The following is a 20,171-nucleotide window of genomic DNA, read 5'->3' as shown; positions in this document are numbered from 1 at the left end:
ATGATGGGCTTTGGTAATTTCTTAAAAAGCATCATCGCTGGTTTTAGTCAGGTGTGGTAGCACAAGCCTGCAGTCCCAGCACACACAGGAGGCTCAGACAGGAAATCTCTGAATCTAGGAGCTCAGGACCAGCCTAGGCAACATAGTAAGCACTATTCCAAAAAAGAGAGAGAGAGAGAGAGATAGAAGAAAATATCCTTATGACTAAAAGGCACTGATATGTATCCACGACGGTTTAGGATTATCCAGAGAGAAGAAGAGCTACACACAGAAATCACGGCCCAGAAGCCCAGGTGTTTTCTATACCTCATCAGGCAATCAGCCCCACACTAGGTAAGGGAGTTCCCTGAACAAGCTCACCTTGCTAGAGGTAGGCAGCGCACCCCAACAAGGAGTTCCAGGGGGCTGCCAAGCATGAGGCTGGATTGACTGACTGACTGATTTGATGCTGAGGATTAAACCCGGGGCCTCAGGCATGCTGGACAAGTGCCCTACCACCGAGCTACACCGCTGGCCCTTTTCATCTTGAAATAAAATCTCACTAATTATTCAGCTGGCCTTAAACTTGCTGCATTTAAGGAGGCAATCTTCCTGCCTCAGCCCCCAAGCAGGAGTACAAGTATGTACCACCACAGCCGGCTAAGCACAAGGTTTTAAACACACCGTTCCATGTCTCAGGGAGGTACTCCGGAGGGTGTGCCCCATCTGGGCTCCACTCAATGCCCGAGACAATAAATGTGCAGTTCAGACTAATTCATTTCCACCACAGGTGTCTCCATCAAGGGTCCAGGATTTCCATTAAGTAAAAACTGTACTTGTATGTAGAGCTTCCGCTGTTTCCATTATGTTGGCCACCCACAATGCTAGGATTACAGGTTTGGACATCTGCCTACTTTTTTAAAACCACCACCAAAATGATTTCTGTAAGTTTTTGGTGTATAAAAGGCAGAGCGTGTGTGGTGCCACACACCTGAAATCCCAGCACTTGGGAGGCCGAGGCAGAAGGATCGCTACGAGTTCAAGGCCAGCATGGGCTACGTGGTGAATTCCAGGGCAGCCTTAACTACAAAGTGAGACCCTGTCCCCAAAGGGGGTGGGGGTGGTTATTTCAGCAGTGCTGTAACTTGCCTTGAAAGTGCAAGGTCTGAAGTTCAATCCCAGGTACCAAAAACAAAACAAAAAGCGGCGGCGGGGGGGATATACAACTGAAATTCACTTGAATAGGACAGCTCTGGCCTCTCCAGGATCCAGGACCACCGTGATATTCTGAGAGGGCTGCTGAGGACAAATGGGAGGGAGGGCAGCCAGGACTCCCCCAGGCACCGCTCGGTCCTTCACTGGTGCTAGCAATCCAACCAGCCTGGCCCCTGCCGTGAACCAGAGCTGCCCAGGTGGGAAAGGGAAGAACCTTGCTGACTGCTGCTGCGTACCTTTGGCATGAAATGTCCAGCCCCTCCTCCAGTACTCCTGTAGCTGGATCCGCTCCTGCTGCCCCAGGCTGCACACCTCGCTGTAGAACTGCCGCTCAATGTGTACGTAGGCTGCCGGGATGGCACCAGCCACACCCTTGGCCCCGAAGAAGCCATTCACCTCTGGGGAGGCCAACAGGATCTGGTATTCAGCCCGCGTGCCCAAGACCAGGTCCATGTAGGCCTGCGTCAGGTTGAAGTAGCCAGTGGTGAGGAAGACCCTGGCACCTCGCTCAGCCTCAGTCAGCAGGGTCTTGGTGACAATCTCATCAATCTGGATCTCAAAGGGCTTCATTTGGATCAGCGGGTAAATCCAGGTGTCAGGCGCGGGTCTCCGATCACCAGCGGCCGCCACCTCTTCCTGGGTCAACAAGGAGTCACTATGGAAGGTCTGGGCATGCAGCATCTGCTGGCGCATCCTGGCTGAGTGGATCACATCCATGACCCGCTTATTGGCCGCCTTGCAGTAAGCAGCCCGGTCACCTAGAGGGAGACCACAGAAAGAGATGGCGAAGAGTCGGGACACTGCCAGCTCGGGGCAGGTACACGTGACAGGCAAGTGCCAATGCCGTAAGCAATCACTTGTGGAGCACGCACGGAGTGAGCTCAAGGGACAGAGCCCTGAGCAAACCTCCCCCAAGGGTACGGCTGCCTACACCAAGAAACCTGCCCACAACGCCTGTACACAGGAGAAGGGAAAGGACACGTCCAAACATGATTCCAAACACAGGCAAGATGAATTCAGGGTAACAGATGTCAGGAGAGTGGATACAGGAGGGTGGCACTCCTCCCCTGAAAAGGATTTCAGGGGGCTTCCGGAGCCATCCACCATGAACAGACGCATGAGCTACATCTCTGTGACTGGTGTTCAGTATGCAGGTTACACATCAAGAAGCAGTTCATGGAGGGCTGGGGGTGTGGCTCAGTGGCAGAGCACTTGCCACACCTGTACAAGGTCCCAGGTTTGATTCCCAGCACCACAAATAAATACATGTATGAAAACAATAGAAAAAGGAGTGACGGGCATAGGCATCACAACTTTCTTGGAGGCGACCCACAGAGTTCCCAGAGGCAGGCTCTGGACTCTAGGTGGGTGCCTTTCATAGCTAGATAGGATACTTGTGACAAGTAGTTCTATGGACACCCTGGAGGGAAAAACACAGCTGCAGGTGCTATTAGTAGACAAGAAAAGACTGAAAATCAGCTGGGCATGTTGGTGCTTGCCTGCAATCCCAGCCCTCTGAGAGGCTGAGGCAGGAGGATCACGAGTTCAAACCCAGCCTTGGCCACTTAGCAAAATAGCAAGATCCGGTCTCAAAACTTAAAAAACAAAAAATTTAAGAGAGGTGGGACTGTAGCTCAGTGCAAAGGTTCTAGGTTCAATTGCTGGTACTTTAAAAAAAGGCTGGGAATGCAGCTCAGTGGTAGAACGTGCCTGGGTTCAATCCCTAGTATTGGAAAAAAAGTACAATGGCAATACCTGAGCATCCCAATAGCAGCTGGCAGCTAGCAGCAACGCCACAAAATTATAGCCAGGCTGGGCAGCCGCAGCTCCTTGGCACAGGGCAGCTCCTCTACCAGTTGATCCACTTAGATCCTTCCAGGCTAAGTGCACCGAAACCGGAGTCCTTCCTAAGAGGTCCAGGTTTAACCCCTTGCCCATGTTGTGGACACTGCTGCAAACTCAGCAGCGGCCCTTCAAGGGCCACAGAAAGCCACAGCCACAGGAATCACAGGAATGCACATGCCCAGGAATGCTGTGCCAGGACTTGCCTGTCTCCAGCGAGCAGAGCTAAGAGCTCTCCCATTTCACTTTCCAGGCAGGAAGCCACAGACCTCAATGGAGCTAAGAGCCACAAGGTCTTTGTGATAGGAGGTTTGGGGAACAGGCTGAGGAGGGCAGTCACTGGGCAGGCTGCCTCCTTTAAGAATAGGGCAGGCTCCCCGCTTCTTTGCCCGGCACATAGGGCCCAAAACCACACTCCCACCTTCCCCAGCCAGCTCTGCCTTGTGGTGCATGACTGACAGCCAGGAGTCACAACAATATGGCTTCAGAATCAAAAGCAGAAGAAGGCCCTGGCACCCCATCTCCTGCACCTGGGGCAAGGTGCCCCAAAGGTGTTGTCTCATGGCCTTCACCCCACAAACCAGGTGGGCAGCAGAGCCGGGCCCCACCTTTGTAAGGATGCACCATCCCATCCACCATCTGCACAGTGTCGTCCCCTTGCAGCTGCAGGGACACGTCCCCCACCGCGTCCACCAGCTCTGTAAAGAAGTCAGCAATCTCTGCACAGTCCTGCAAGAACACGTAGCGATCCTGGCGATTGGTGAAGTAGGAGTCACTCAGGTTTGCACTACAGGGAGGAAGAAGCAGGTAAGGACTCAGGCAAGTGTGCACTGCCACGGCCTGGTGACACAGGCCTTAGGGTAACTGGGAGAGGAGCGACAAACTCAGGTGAGGACACAGAAGGAACCAGTTAACAAGTGGCTGCCGAGCAATGTCCACACACAGGAAACTTGGCAAGACTAGCAATAAGTCACACAAAACAGACTGCAACCCCTGCCTCCTGCCAGGAGCTGACCACTGCGCTGGCTCTCAGGAAGCAGACTCTGGGGAGTGGGAACGGACTTCTGAAGCCCTTGTTCAAGCTAAAGGACCTGGACGTCCACCTCGGCTCTGTTTTCTGAACTGTCTAAAAGTTTTTGGTTTGTTTTGTATTGTTTTTTGGTACTGGGACCGAACTCAGGACCTTGAGCTTGAGGAGTAGGTGGTGGCACCCCTGAGCTACATCCCCGGCCCTCTGCCTAAGTTATTCATCCTCTCCAACCTCTGTTTTTCCATGTATAAAGTAAGGAAAATACTCACAGAGTTACTGTGAGAACTGAGTAAGACAGAGGCCATAGTGACAGCAGCTAACCCCAGGAAGGGCTCAACCAACAGCAGCTGTCCTCCCATCAGCCTCTGCGGGCTCCAGGGGGACCAGGGAGGAGGCTGAGCGTCCACAACCACCACACACAGGTCCTGCAGGGCCCTAGGGAGTGGGCTGTCCTTTCTTCTTGGTGCACAGACTTCCTCCCTAGAGGGCATACAGGTGAAATTGCTGGTGGAGGGTGCAAACTCACCCACTCAAGATAACATTGTCGTCAAAGAGGTACACTTTGATGTGCTGGAGGCCAATGGTCTCGTTGAAGCGCTCAGGGATAAGGAGTCGGAGAAGACCACGGAGATTTGGAGTGTGGAAGAGGGAGACTCGGACCTGCTCTGGAAACCTCTGCAGGAGTGGTAGCAGCATTGTGCGTGAGTTCTTCCTGCCTGGATATGAGAGAAGGGGGCCAAAGACTGATACCAGGAAGAGGCCCTGCCTGCCAGGAAGGGACCACCTCCACGTGGCATCACTGTTCCTGTGCTGTATCTGAATGAGCAAACCAACTGGTACTGCTATGGGCACCTAATGGCCACATCTCAGGGCGGGCCAGAGGGCCCAGGGGAGCAGACAGCTACTATCCTTGCCACCCAGCACCCACCCCTTTCCTCGGGGCACACCACCCCACTCTCGGCCTTCCTGCTCTGCGTGAGGGTGACTGACCTCTCAGCCCCAGCTCCACAGAACATGCAGGATGGAGGAGCTGCTCAGGGTATGCCAAGCCCGACGATGATTAATTCAGAGCTAGATAGACCTACAGTTCCTGGCAGCCACTCAGGAGCTCTGGCCTGGTTCCCAGGGAAGCAGACTCCTCTAATGGACAGGGGACCAGGTACGCTGGGGGTGTGGGCCCCAGCCACCAGAGGCCTCCATATGGGCAGGCAGTCCAGGGCTGGGTCAAGGATGAGGAAGGGGACCAGGCACGTACAATACCTACCTCTTGAGCCCCTGGTAAAGTCCAGAAGAATGGAGACCTTGAGGTCAGAAGGAAATTTTGCTTGCAGTGACTTTTCTAGAGTACTTTCCAGGCAATCAACCTATCAGAAAAAGAACACAGAGGAACAGAAGCAAGGTAAAAAAGATATGTGCACATTTAAAAAGGATAATTCAGGGCCGGGGATTTAGCTCAGTGGTTCTGCTGCCTGCCTCATAAGTACAAGGTCCCGAGTTCGATCCCGAGAAACAAAAAAAATTAAAAAATAAAAATAAAAAGGATAGGGCCAGGGATTTAGCAAGTGCAAGGTCCTGAGTTCGATCCCAGGTACCAAAACAAAAAATAAATAAAAAGGATAATTCATCAGCTAACACCCTCACCATTCTCTCTGAGCACTCGTATACAAGCAGCACTCAAGAGCCGACACTGTGAAAGCTCTGCAAGACACGGCCCGGAAAGGACAATCAGGAAGCCACCGACGCCTCTGAAGCCTGGGCCTAGAAGAGACTGCTGGGCAGAGGCTGTAGCTCAGTAGCCTGGGCCTCGCCACACTCAGAAACACTAAGCCACCAACTCTCACACACACAGGAACAGACAGATGATCCTCTCAGACTCGGCAAATATCGGCAGGTGAATAAATCTAAGATGCAAGCTGCCCACTGGCCCTACTCCATGGGCTGGACGCTGAATTCCTCTCCCATGAGCACAGACATGGCTGAGAGTGTGACCTGGAAGCAGAGGGAGCCCACCTCCCGCAGAAGCAGGGAAGGAGCAGCACTCGGGCTAAGCTGCCTTTCCTGGCGGCTCCACACCCCAAGCCCTCTGTTGCTTCCCAGCTGCTATGTGTGGGTTCTGAATACCCATAAACCAGTAGGCAACACTTACCTGGGCAGCGGGCCCACTTCCCTCCCTCCCCGGAAAGCTGTCCTGGAAGCCAGACAAAGTCATGACCTCACTCCAAACTCCCTTCGCTTTACATGCTGCTGGGACAGCAGGGCCTGCACTAGACCCCCTGGAAAAACCTGGCCACTTCAGCTCCTCCCTGCCCTGCCTGCCTCACTGTAAGTGGCAAGCGTGGCAAGCCAGCAAGTCCAGATGGGACAAGACTGGCCCAGACCTGGCACCCAGCGCCACCCCTGGCAAATCCAGCCTGCTGGCCAGCCCGACCTACATTTGGGTTCATTTGTCTAGCACGGGATCAGAAACCTTTCGCTGAAAAGTAAACATTTTGGGCTTTGTGGGCCAGACAGTCTCACACTTCTACACAGCTGCACTGCTGTCTCCTGAAAGCAGCCATGGATGATACAAAATGCTGAGTGCGGCTGTGTTCCAATAAAATTTTACTGATGGATATGGAAATGTAAATTTTGTATAATTTACATGAGTCACAAAATAAGTCTCTTGGTTTTTTCCAATCATTTGAAAACAGGTAAGTCATATAAAAGCAGCCAGTGTGAGCCAGGTACAGTGGCACACACCTGTAATCCCAGCACTTGAAAGTCTGAGGCAGGAGGATCATGAGTTTGAGGCCAGCCTGGGCCACACAGCAAGATCCTGTCACAAAACAAAACAACAACAACAACAAAAGTAGGCAGTAGGGCCAGGGATTTAGCTCAGTGGTTCTGCCGCCTGTCTCGCAAGCACAAGGTCCTGAGTGCGATCTCCAGTACCTAAACAAAAAAGCAGGCAGCAGGCCAGACTGGGTCTGAGGGCTGCCATTCGCCAAGCCTTACACTGATAGACAGAATGGCCCAAGAGCCCTGTGTCAGGGGGGACACGACATTGGCCAGCACCTGATTTAGGCCTCCCTGTGTCCTCCTGAGCCACCCCATAGCTGGGCAACAGGAGCAAGAGCTGGCTGCGAGACAGAGGTCAACAGCCAAGTCACACACTCAGCTCAACTACCCTGAGTCTTCCCCAGTTATATCCAAACCAAGGCACACAGCACAGCGGCACACGCCTATCACCCTAACACTTTGAAAGGCTGAGGCAGGACTGCAAGTTCAAGCCCCCCAGCGAGGCACCTTACTGAGACCAGGCCTCAAAATATTAAAAAAGGAGGCTGAGGATGCAGTTCAGTGAAAAGGCCTCCGGATTGATCACCAGTACAAAAAACAAAAACAAAAACCCCAGAGCACTATGCAGGAGCAGTGTTTTAAGACCAATCTGCTCCAAACGAACCTTACCAGTTCCTGTTCCAAAGGTCCTATGCCCAGATAGAGAGATGCCATCACGACCCGCCTCTTGGCTACTTTTATTTGCCCCTGAAAGAGAAACAATTCAAAATTTACATGTCATTTATTTTTATAGTTCACTGAAAACACATGGTCCTTCTACCTTGGAAACAAATTACACTCTAAGCTGAGCTGCCCTATGCCTTCACCAGTTAAAATTAAAACGAAACCTAAAATGTACATGGTAACTTACTACATAAAGACTCAAAATCCTAATTTAAATTATTCAGCCCTCGAAATCCTAGTTTAAATTATTCAGCCTTCAAAGTAAGGCACACTGCAGCCCAAGTACAGGAGGAGGGGCAGCTATTTAAAAGACCGAAGGAGATATGTGTGTACATGAATATCCATGTGGCACTGCGGGAAGACAAAAGCAAATCCCTGAACAGTGCAAACTGCCCCCGTGTTCACACCTAAACCCCGGCACAAGGCTGAGCACACACCTGTGTACATGTATGTCTTCAGCAGCACGAAGAACACTTGCCACACTGCTGAGAGGGGTCCCGAGGGAGCACGGCGGGCAGGAAGGGGAGCCCAGGTATATTCTGCACCCTTCCACCATCTACACAGCTCAGCTGTTTACAACAAGCAGGTGCCACTTTTGAAATGCAGACAGGAATACAGACACATAAACAGAACACAAACACCCAAGACACAGCACAAAGATATCCCGGCCCCATGTGTAGCGAGGACAGAAAGGACAGTGCCACCAGAAGTCAACCCCAAAGCATAAAGAGTGAGGTGACAGGGAGGGAAGGAAGCACACAGGACTCAGGCTACTTCTCTGTCCAGAAGGCATGTCGCTGGGTGCTACTTGGGAGGCTAAAGCCAAAGGACAGCAAGTTCAAGCACGGTCAGACTGAGCAACTTAGCTAAACCCTGTCTTAATAAAATTTATAAAAAGAACAGAGGTTACAGCTCAGTGGTAGAGCACTTTCCTAGTATGTACAAGGTTCTGGGTTCAATCCTAGCACTGCCAAAAAAAAGGAAGAAGGGATGTCATCCCTAACCACATCATCCACACAGGAAGTTGGGCGTCTGTACTACACAGATGCATGAATGCACCACTGGAGAAGCCTCCAGTACATGGAGAAAACAAAACAACATCCCAAGTTGCTATTCCCTTTGCTCTGTTACCTATCAAGAGATGCAGCTGGGTGTGATGGTGCACACCTCCCAGCACTCGGATGAGGCAGGAGCATAAACCTGAACTACACACAAGATCTTGTCTCCAAAAAGAAAAAAAAAAATTGCCAGGTGTGGTGGTGCAGGCCTGTAATCTCAGCACTGGGGCAGGAGGATCACTGCAAATTCAAGGCCAGTCTGGGCCAGCTCATAAGTTCAAGGCCAGCCTGACCTTCTTAGCAAGACCTTGGTCTCATGAATGAATGATGCTTGCAGGGAAAATCATGAATAAAAGCAGCAAGTCAAGTCTGAGTCAGTTCAGCTCGAGCAACCACAGCATACCCAACTGCTTACGGTAGGACACCAGGTCCCATACAGGGACTGGGAAGAAACCAACACCGTCTTCTGCCCCACTGGTCATAGGCCGCTGTCTGTCCTGGGAAGAAACATGCCACTCTGTGTGATGGGAGGCAGAAGAATCTGGCCTCAATTCAGTGCTGGGCCAGTAAAGAAGGCCCAGGCTTCTCGTCCCCAGACAAGCCCCTGCCCTTCCTGCCTCTGCAGCGCCACCCTGGTACTGCTATCTCAACGCAGGCGAAAACTCGAATACCGTGGACGTAAGCCTCTCAGTCTGACTTTCGGGGGCTCTGTCCGAGTGCAGACACTGTCAGTGAATCACCACGTGAAGACACGGTCACGCAGCCACCCAGGGTCCACAGGGCACTGAGATAACGGGAGAGGACCTACAGGGCGCAGACAACAGGCTGCAGCACCCGTCCTCACCAACAAGGACACAGGACAGGCAGTGGTGAAGGGAGAACAAGGCGACAGGCCACACACACAGTCCCTTCTGGAACCAGCCAGCCAGCCAGATATGAAGCTAAATGTGGACCAGCAGAACGAGACGGCAAAAGGAGACAAGATGGGCAGACATTCAGCAGCTCTCTCCGCACAGAGGGTCCCCACCTGTGCCTCCTATTATCTCCCGGCCCACCGGCTCTCATCAGATCTTCATTCTAGCATCATTCCTAATGTGAACGTGGAGAGCTCACGCTGTTAAAGATTAGTAAGTATTGAAGTACTTCATTCCAATTAGCACTTCAGCCACAAACAGCCAATGGGGCACGCAAGCAGAAGCAGCACGCTGAAAGCTGAACCCGAGGCGCGAAGATGGCCTCACTACTGCAGGGAGAAGGCTGCGCACTCCTTTGACAGAGCCCCAGAAAGGAGGACGTGAGGCCTTAGCCCAGGGTGTTCAAGTTTCCCCCTGCGTTGATACCTCTTCCCTGATGGGCACTGGGCGCTGCCGACACCTCAGAGCCCCCGTGGATCTCTACTGCATCCACCAAATGTCACCACTGCACCTGGCCGCGTTTCCTCGGCAGAGGTCCACCCTGCACAGACCAGACAAAGGCTCACTTCCGTCCTCTGGCCAGGACACCCGGTGAGACCCACGTGTGCTCACTCACTCCCACCCAATCACCCGTGACAGGCAGAACCCAAAAGGCTAAAACGGCATCAGAAGCCAGCCTAGGGTGGAGGACTAACTCAACCCATAGCACTAACCCACCCTGACCCCAAACCTCCAACTGACTTCCTGCATATGCATGTGTGTGTGTGCGTGCGTGTGTGTGCCTTACAGGAGCTTGAACCTGGGGCCTTCACACGGAGCTGCATCCGCGGTGCTGTTTGCTAACTTTTTTTTTTTTTTTTTTTTTGAGACAGGGTTTCACAATGTGCTTCAGGCTGGCCTCAAACTCTCCCAGTCCTCCTGCTTCAGCCCACGAATGCTGGGATTATAGGCATGCCCCACCAAGCCCAGCTCCAGTCCTTTTCATTTCTTTTGAGACAGTTTAAATCACTAAGTGCCCAGGCCAGGCTCAAACCTGAGTACTCCTGCTTCAGCCTCCCAGAGTGCTGGGACTATAGGCACCACACCCAGCTCCCAGTTCCCACTTCTTCCCTCAGTCTTTAGACACAACTTACCTTCATGAGCTCAAAAAACTCTCCGGGGGAAGAGAGCACTCTGATGTGAGAGCTGGAGATGCCAAACTCTGGAACCAGGTTCCGGATCCACTGGAACCTGTGCACACCCTCTGGACAGAGGCAGCAAGGTGGGGAAGTGACCTGGGAGGCAGCTGGGGACAGCAAGGGAGCCAACAACAGCCATGGTGACCTGGTTAAAGAGACACACAAAGGGTTATCCTCGTCAGGACCACTGCAGATGCCTCTCTTGCCTGCTAGGAGAGAACAGAAGAAATTTGGTCAATTTCTGATTTCTTACAATATTTTAAAAAGTGAGCTGGGTGTGCTGGTAATCCCAGCACTAGGGAGTCTGAGGCAGGGGGTTCGCTGTGCCGCAAATCAAGAAGCCAGCCACTACCCAGTAGGTTCAAGGCCAGCCTGAACTACAAAAGGAGAACCTGTCTCAAAGAAAGCCAGAGAGAGAGACAGGCAGGCAGATGACAGCCAGCCAGCCCAGGCTGGGTGCAGTGGTGCACATCTGTAAACCCAACACCTGAGAGGCAGAGGCAGGGGACCACAAGTTCAAACCGGCCAGGGCAATGCAGCCAACCTGATCCACAATTCAGCAAGCCCTTGTCTCTGTCAAAGTGAAGGAAGGTGGGTGCCGCTGCGTGAACGCCCTGGGTTCCATCCCCAGTACTGAGCAAGGCGGGGGAGCCTAAGCCGAGCTCCATCTGCAGAAGGATTTTCCCTTTAGTCCTCTCTCCTCCTAACATCTCAAAGAGCTACTGATGAGCAACTCAAAAGTGCCAATGCCAATGGAGAAACCCCAGACTTTAGGTTAATTCCAAACAACTCAGGGACCAAATTTACAGTAACCACAAGTGAACTCGCAAAAGCAACCACCTGGTTAAGACTACCCAGCTAAATCCCATCCAGCAAATCCACCTAAAAAAACGCACCTGCAGATTCCTAGAAGGGTAGGTCTAGGACTACTACACAGCTGCTCAGACACATGACTCGTGACATGAACAAGACTTCCAATCAAGGAAGAAATTAGTAAAGCATTTCTTTTTAAAACTCAGATCTAGCCAGGTATGGTGGCACATGCGTGTAATCCCAGCAACTCTGGAGGCTGAGATAGAAGGATCACTGCAAGTTCTAGGCCAGCCTGAGCTACACAGTAAGATCCTGTCTCAAAAAACAAAAACAAAAACACCCTCCAATCTGGCTAGGTGCAGGGCACATGCCTATAATCCCAGCCTTCTGGAAGGCTGAGGCAGGAGGATCAGAGGTTCAAACCCAGCCTTGGCAACTTAGCAACACAGTGAAACCCTTTCTCCAAATAAAAAATAAAAAAGGGCTGGGGATGTAGCTCACTACAAGGACCCTGGGCTCAATCTCCACTACTGAAAAATAAAAATTTTTTTTGAAAAGTGGAGCAAGAACAGGCTAGGAAAAGGAGCCATCTGTCTCACGTGATCCCAGTGATGCTGGGGGGACTTCACCAGCAGCCGCCTCCTCCCTGGGGGCCGCAGCCCACCTCAGGCCAGCACTGACCACACACTCCTGAGGTGAGATGGAGCTCCATCTCTGCAGCCCCACACACCCAGCCTTGTGCAAACCCACCCTACTCTGAGTTCCAGTCCTGTGAAAAGCAGCAGGAAATCCCTCTCTTCAGGTGCCACCTGCAGAGGGCTCTGGGGAAAGGAGGCTGAAACACCCCAAGCCAAAATGGCCACAAATTCCAGGAAGATGATTTCACTGCTGGCCTCAGGATAAAGCACTGAGAATTCCCAGGACTCCCAACGTCCCTGCATGGACACCAGATGGCCCATGGCTGTGCTTCCCAGAAAGCCCACCAATCTGTCCTGGCCCACTCACTCCAAGGAAACTTCACAGCAGAGGGGGCCTGTTCTGAGGGTCCCAGGAGACTGGACGGAGCAGTCTCAACCTGGCACCGAGGTGGGCAAGCAGCAGCTCCCACCCTCCCCCCGCTGTCTGTCTAGTGGGGACGGTGACAGTCACCGGTGTCTGCTTGCAGGGCTGGAATACGAATGAGGGATTGCTGCCTCAATTCCCCAGACAATGAGCTACACACTTGCCGGGCCCAAGAGGAAAGGACCCGCTATTGCAGGGGAGACAAAGAAAGTCTGCACAGCAGCTTGTCGTTCTGAAGCCCGCATCGGCCGGCGTCTGACACGCGAGCGTGAAGCGTGGCCCACACCCCGCAGGAGCCCACAGCAGCAGGTCCGCGCACCCTGCTGGCGAGGCTCCTCCCAGACCACCTGGGCCCTCACCCCCAGAGGCCAGTCCTCACACAGCCTCCACCCGGTCCGGTCCGGTCCGGTCCGGGGCTGTAAACCAGCTCCCAGAGGGGAAAGTGAGGAAAGGCTCCTCGGCACGAGGGAGGGCGGAGGTCGGGAGGCGAATTCCAGCCGTGCTGGGAGCACCCGCCACAGACCATGGCGGCATCGCAGACCCAGGCAGTCTCCACTTCCCAGTCGTGCTGGCCTCACGCATTCACACATCCGGGCTTATCTGAGAACAGCCGAGCAGAAACACCCAAACTAATGACATGTCAAAGTACATGGAACATGCTTCAAGTCCCCCAAAGGGGAGCAGGTGACGCCTGGTACTAGCTGGGTACACCGCAGCCTACCGTTAAGGTAAACTGAAATCCCGGTAGAATGCAGAGGGAACTTAGAGGGAGGCGCTCGGGCAAAGAGAACACCGGGCAGACACAGGCAGACCTGGCAAGACCAACGCTCCACTGAAAACGCCGGAAAGGCCTGAGAGGCCAACCCGGAAGAGACACTGCGCAGAGCCTAGGCCGGTGTCAGCAAGCCGCCCCCAGGAAGTGGCCTGAGAGCTGAGCCGGCTATCCCGGCAAGGCCCCTCCTCCCGCTGCCTTCCCTGCGAATGCCTCGCCAGGGCCTCGGTTCGAGTAGCTGAAGCATCTTTATGTTGGCTTCCTGTTTAATCTGTGTACTGACGGGTTTGTTTTTGTTAAGAGAAAAGGAGCTGGAAGCCAATTCGGTCTCCCTGATTCATGGTGCCTCCCACGGGGTGCCCGTTCTCTACTCCGCAAGGCCTCAGGTGTTTCACAACAAGCTGAGAGGAGACCGAAGCAGAGCGGGGCGGGCCGGGGCAGGCTGCTCCCGGACTTGCTCAGGCCCGTTCTCCCCCCTCACCTTAGCCAGAAGCTGGAGCACCTAGCTCCTGGCCTCTCACAGGGCAACCCCTGGGAATTTTCTCAGAAAAGGTTCATCTCCACACTGACACAGCCCTGCTGCATAGTAACTGTCTCCAGGGGCACATGACTCCCCTCACCCCAGGAGGATGAGAGGAAACCACATGTCCTACCAAAAACCAAGCCCCAAGGGATCTGAAGAGGCCCAGGCTGTGGTTACCAAAAAAGCAGAGTTCTATGTACATCACACTCATCATTTAGAGAAGTAACGTGGGCACACACACAATTTCCACATCTAGACGGACTCCCGAGTCATCCCTTTCTAGATACCACCTAGCACCCGTTTCTAGTTATAAGGAGGAGGAAGTGGCAGGGAGGGGCCAGATAACAAGGTTCCGCCAGCCCTGAATTCAGGGAGTGCAGACAGCGGGCAGGGCCGGAGCAGGAGGGGCTGGAGGAGGTGGTCCCGGGATGTCAGGGCAGGGAGCTGCACTGCTCTCACCAACAACCCCGACAGACCCACAACACAAAGCAATCCTAGGGGTGAGACTGGTGAGCATCCTCTAGCAGTCAGTGCACCTGGCTCTGGGTGAGGCTTCGGTCACGCGACTTGGGACTTCCACACTTGTCCACACTGCAAATTCCCTGAACTGGGGAATGCACTGGTGACCCACTCACCAGAGGGGGCTGGGCATGCAAGTAGAGAGTCCAAAGGGAGGGGATGCACTGATACAAAGAGGAAAGCATCTTCCTGCCATCTCAGGGACGACCCACAGCACATGCCTGTAATCCAGCACACCAAGAGGCTAAGGCAGGAAGATCACAAATTCAAGTCCAGCCTGGATAACTTAAGTGACTCAACGAGACCCTGTCTCAAAATAGAAAAATAAAATCATCTGGGGATGTAGCTCAGTGGCAAGGCCCTGAAAATATAGAGGACCCGCATCTCATTCCTGAGCCCCAGGACTAGGGCAGCCACCCAGACAGGACAACAAAGCCAAGGCACAAGGCACCCCTTCAATCCCCCTTGTCAGAGGCACGGGGACAGTGATGGGACCTGCTGTCAGAATAACCTTGCAGCTGAGATGCCACCCAGCACACCTACAGAGGGAGCCTCGGGACAACAGAAGCCATGTGTCCCTTCAGTGGGGAGACAGGACTTCCCCAACTCACCAAACATTTTGAAGCTGCACGTGTCTCATGGGACACAATGGCATACCTCAATTTCTTCTCAACAACGAGGCTGGAGACCCCATGTTCTCAGTGAAGCGGTGCCAACAGGAGAGGGTGTGAGTCAGTGAGTAGCAGCATGCTCCACTAGTATGTGCAAGGCCTAGGCAGGCAGGCAAATTCCAAGGTTCACCTTGGTCTCCACGTCCCCTCAGTTTCAGAGCACAGGCTGCCTCCCCTGGGGCAAAGTGCTTATGACACAGCTACACACCAACTTCTTAGGGTTTTGTTTTTTTTTTCCCCCAAATAAGACATTTGAGGCTTTGAACAAAGAGTATGGCGAAGCTGGAGGAGTCTTCGGACTCTCCCACAAACCCATGACAGACACAGGAGTCATACTCTCTGTCTTGCACACTGGGTATTAACTGTCCCTCACAGTGGGCTCAGAGCCACAGTCTAAGGGTCCATGATCCGCTAAAAGCGTAAGATTTGGGGAACAAACTAGTTTGCATCCCATCCAAGTGTGTACAAAATGATGTAAAAAGAAGTCTTTAAAAGAAACTGAGGGCCGAGGATTTAGCTCAGCAGTTCGGTGGCCTGCTTTGCAAGCGCAAGGACCTCAGTTCAATCCCCGGTACCAAAAAAAAAGAAGAAAAACTGAGCTCTCTCTGGACTGCCATAGTTTTCAGAAACTGCTTTTTAAGAAAAACCTACCCTATACCCCTTCCCTGCCAGCATACACAGTTAAATGTAACAAGTGAACTGATGAGAAAAGAGAAACAGTCATAACACTTCCTGACAAGGGCTTGAGAAACTACATGAAGGTCCTATACTTCCTGCAACCCAGCGGCGGGCGGCCCTTCCTGACTAATGCAAGACCTGAACTCAGTAAGGGAAATGATGTGGATTCCCGGAGGTTACTAAAGCCCAGTGGTCTGCTCCACTCCCCCAGCAAATGCTGCATGGAGGCCTGGGCTGCCAGCAGTCAGCTACATGCTGATCTAGTGATTGTCCTCTTGCCTTGGCCAAGCGGATATTAAATACATGGGGTGGAGGCAAAATCTAAAATACATTTATAACCCCCAATACACTCAGGATGGCCAAATGCGCCAGGTACAAAGTGTCTGATGAAAACCAATCACGTGCTACTTACTACGAAACAGCTGCAGCCAATCTGATTCCTGCTGCCTTGAAATGACTGTTTACATTAATCGGATCACACTATCTACAGAGAGATTATCCAGCTGAACAGTTTAATGCTAGGCTGTTTTCTATTTGCCTAAGCACACACAACTGACAGAGCCTAACTCATCACCAGCTACAACGTGGGCACAGACACTCCTGTTAACATTAACTTAATAAGCTATAACTTGCATCTGGGCACAGTGCTGCATGCCCATAATCCCAGCACTTGGAGAGGCTGAAGCAGAAGTAGCATGAATTTAAGCCCAGCTGAGGCAACTTAGGAAGACCCTGTCAGAGAGAGACAGACAGAGACAGAATGAACGCACACATGCTAGGATATAGCTGAGTGCAAAAGTCCTGGGTTTAATCCCCAGTAAGAGAAGCAAAGAGAAAAGGACAGGAGAGGGGAGGGAAACAAAGGAGAGAAGAGAAGATAATCATGTGTAGTCCAGCACTTGCCTCTCTGAGTCTCAGCCCACAGGCTGACTTGTTCCTAGCTCTTTCCCTACTCCGATCCGCCTTCAGCTCCTAGAGACGGTCCGAATGCTCATGGGGCCTTAGGACTGCCTGCCACTGCTGTTCCCCGCCCCTCCTTGAGCAAGCGCCCCTTCTCTTTCCTGCCTACTCCTGCTCCTTCAAAACAACTCAGTGACACCCCCAGAAGTCTCCCCTTGCCTGAGTGCCTCTCCTGGGCACCACCATCACCTTCCATCCTATTTCCCTGAAACTGTCTGTTCACAAGTCTGAGCATCCCGAAGGCAGGCTGTGTTCCCCCCATCTTCGCTTCCTCGGGGCCTAACACACACCTTGCATAAGTCAATTATTCAGGGCTCCCTGACAGTGATTCAGATGCTCACTTAAGAGGAAACAGCACTATTTCAAGATCACTAATTAGAAATGATTGTAAGTAGAGTTTTCAATCTCTATGGCCATTGCTAACCCTGCAAAGGAAACCACAGCAGTAAAAGAACTGTTCCCCTTGCTGGCCACAAGGATTCACCTGCCCCTTCAAGAGCTGAGTCAGACTGGTGAGCTGAAATCTAAAATAACTTAAGCTCATGACTACAGAGAACTATTATCAATGAATCAATGATCAGAGAGTTACAAGAAACCACATCGTTCGGGGAATGAGGAATTGGGAGGTGCAGCAGAACATTGGAGAGAAATGAAAGCCAACAGAGGATGAGTGGCCACATCAGACAAGAACAATTCCAAACACCAAGGTCACAAAGAACCAGAAAATGGCACATGCCTATAACTCCAGCACTCTGGGAAGCTGAGGCAGAAGGATCCCAAGTTCAAACCAATCTTGGGCAACTTAGTTAATTGCCAAGATCATCTCAAAATAAAAAAATGTTAAAGGGTTGGGTTCAATCCCCAATACTACCAAAAAAAAAAAAAGAAAAAAAAAAAGAAAAACCAGAAAAATTTCTGCAAACCAAACAAAGGGAAGAAGAGTCAGAAACCTACAGTATCACTCAAAATTAGTCAAAGCATTTGTCCTCATCCTATAGACTTTATTTCCAAAGATAATAAAACAAAAATTTCTGCCTAAGAAACTGAATTTAGCTGGGCATAATGGCTGGCACATTCCTATAATTCCAACACTCAAGAGGTTGAGGAAGGAGGATTGCTGCGAGTTCAAGGCCACCCTGAGCTACACAGTGAGATCCTGCCTCAAAAAAAAAAAAAAAAAAAGAATTAAATAAACAAGAAATTGAATTTCAAGACCAGTTTTTGCACTGTGGCGGCCTCACAAGCACAAGGTCCCGAATTCAATCCCCTATACTGAAGAAGAAAAAAACAAAAAAAAAGAAAATGAATTTCTTGTTGAATTTTTGATTCAAAAAAACAACTCTCAGGAACAGGGATTTAGCTCAGTGGTGCTGCCACCTGCCTCACAAGCAGAAGGTCCTGAGTTCGACCCCCCCACCCCCGTGCAAAATTTAAAAGAAAGAACTCTCAGAAGGGTGTGGTGGTGCACACCTATAATCCCAGTACTTGGGAGGCTGAGGCAAGAGGATCACCATGAGCACCAGGCTGGGCTACAGAGTGAGCTCAGGCCAGCCTGGACTACAAAGCAAGACCCTGTCTCAACCCCCCCACCACAAAAAATTGTGGTAGTGGATGGGGTGAGATGGGGGGAGCTAAAAATGATTAAAATACAATATGTATACCAATTCCCCTAGATGAATAAAATTATTATATATTACAAACATATACTGTTATCTTTTTTTGTACCAGAAATCAAACTCAGGACCTTGTGTTTGCAAGGCAGGTGGCAGAACCACCGAGCTAAATCCCAGGCTCTCTTTTTGGTTTTTTAAAATAGGATCTCACCATGTATTTTAGGCTGGCCTTGAATTCACTGTGTAACCAGGCTGGTGATCCTAACGTAATTAATTTCTTTTAAATAATAATTTGTGGAGAGTGCCCTCACCATCCTTGAAGACTCAATTCCAATAATAATGTGTTTTCCATAGGTTAAACACATAGAGGAAAATAACAAAATGGCTTAAACATCTCATCTTTGAAGGTAGGATATTTTTCAAAAATGTAAACCAAATCTCTCAATGGTTCGATCCAGGACAAAGATGTCATCTGACTGCACTCCCACTGAAATGAACGGGTCATTGGCTAAGCATCAGTTACTGAAAATGAAGAATTGCCAAGGATTTAACCCAGTGGCAACGCACCTACCTGCCTTGCAAGCACAAGGTCTTGAATTCCATCTCTGGTACAAAAAGAGAGAGAGCGAGAGAGAGAGAGAGAGAGAGAGAATGAAGAAGCCACCTCTTGTACACTTCTACACTCCCACCAGGTGTGCCAATGTATAACATAAGCCTATCAGATCAATAGACTTCTAAGGGTTCCTGCCTTGATTCTAAAACCTAAAAATTTCCCTAAATCAAACTTGAGTTTTTGCTAAAAATCCTCCTCTGATACTTAATATGAACAAGGTGCTTTCTATACCTACAACTAGCACACAACTGAACTCCAGATCTCAAGGGTCACAGATATAAAAAAACTAAAACAAGGCTGCCATAAATGGCGGTGTTTGCTTGGGCCTGTAATCCCACTATTCGGGAGGCTGAGGTAGGAGGATCACTATGAGTTCTAGGCCAGCCTGGGCTACACAATGAGAACCTATCTCAAAAAATAAAATAAAATAAGAGTTGGGGCACAGGTAAGTAATAAGAGTGCTTGCCTAGCTACTGGCGTTCAATTTCCAGCATGGAAAAACATCTAAAATAATGCGACTTCAACTAAAAGAATGCAATCTCAAGATCTTTTCTTTCCAATTTTAGTATATGTGCTGCCGAAGCGAGCACTCAAGATCTTTTCTTAAAGAATTGGGCACAAGGATCAAATTTCTCTAATAAGAAAACTCCTTGCACACAGAGAACTACCCCCCTCCCTTTAATATTAGCAAGGGCAGAAGGCCTCTCAGGTCAGCTTGTTCTTGGCAAATATTTAAAAGACCAATGCCTGAACAAATTGCTTCAAAGCCTACTTCATCATTTACATAACTCACTTCAGTACTTTTCCAGAACACAGGCCTTTTGAAAAGTGTCAGAATGTTTTCGAGTGGTTCCTCTTCCCATGCCTGTTGTTACTGACTCAGGATTGCTTCACACTCAACTCCCGGCAGGATGTGAGAAACGCTACCGCACACAATCCGAGCAGGGCTGATTCACTCCCGCCAGATCACCTCCCCGCCAGGAACACTTAAGGAAAAGACTCCTCCGGGCCCAAAAGTGCCACTCGTGTCAGGACTCTCCCGCACTCACAACTTGGGGCTCCAACCACGAAGTGCACTTTAGCCCCAGGAGCTTGGCTCCTCTTTAATGGACTCCCCAGTCCCTCTTTCACAGCGCCGGCGAACAGTGGCCGGACCTCGCAGCCAAGCGCGGTGGGGAGGGAAACAATGCCGAGCCGGACTCCGCGGGAGCCCCGAGGCCGGCCCGGCTG

General features: G+C 51.2%; 1 protein-coding gene across 1 annotated transcript in view; it reads right to left on the bottom strand.

The window, feature by feature from the left end:
• The window catches only part of Pgs1 (phosphatidylglycerophosphate synthase 1), a 49,921-nt gene that overhangs the window by 17,633 nt on the left and 12,117 nt on the right, over positions 1 to 20,171 (bottom strand). Inside the window, exons 6-11 of the mRNA XM_010618732.2 lie at positions 10,673 to 10,862; positions 7,514 to 7,591; positions 5,331 to 5,430; positions 4,593 to 4,782; positions 3,645 to 3,823; positions 1,431 to 1,952 (exon numbers count right to left, since the gene is read on the bottom strand). Of these exons, the coding sequence (XP_010617034.1) occupies positions 1,431 to 1,952; positions 3,645 to 3,823; positions 4,593 to 4,782; positions 5,331 to 5,430; positions 7,514 to 7,591; positions 10,673 to 10,862 (1,259 nt within the window). The remainder of the gene's footprint in view (positions 1 to 1,430; positions 1,953 to 3,644; positions 3,824 to 4,592; positions 4,783 to 5,330; positions 5,431 to 7,513; positions 7,592 to 10,672; positions 10,863 to 20,171) is intronic.

Source organism: Fukomys damarensis, unplaced genomic scaffold (assembly GCF_012274545.1).
Source record: "Fukomys damarensis isolate Sample0158 unplaced genomic scaffold, DMR_v1.0_HiC HiC_scaffold_23, whole genome shotgun sequence".
Lineage (NCBI taxonomy): Eukaryota > Metazoa > Chordata > Mammalia > Rodentia > Bathyergidae > Fukomys > Fukomys damarensis.
This window is presented reverse-complemented; position numbering and strand designations above follow the sequence as displayed.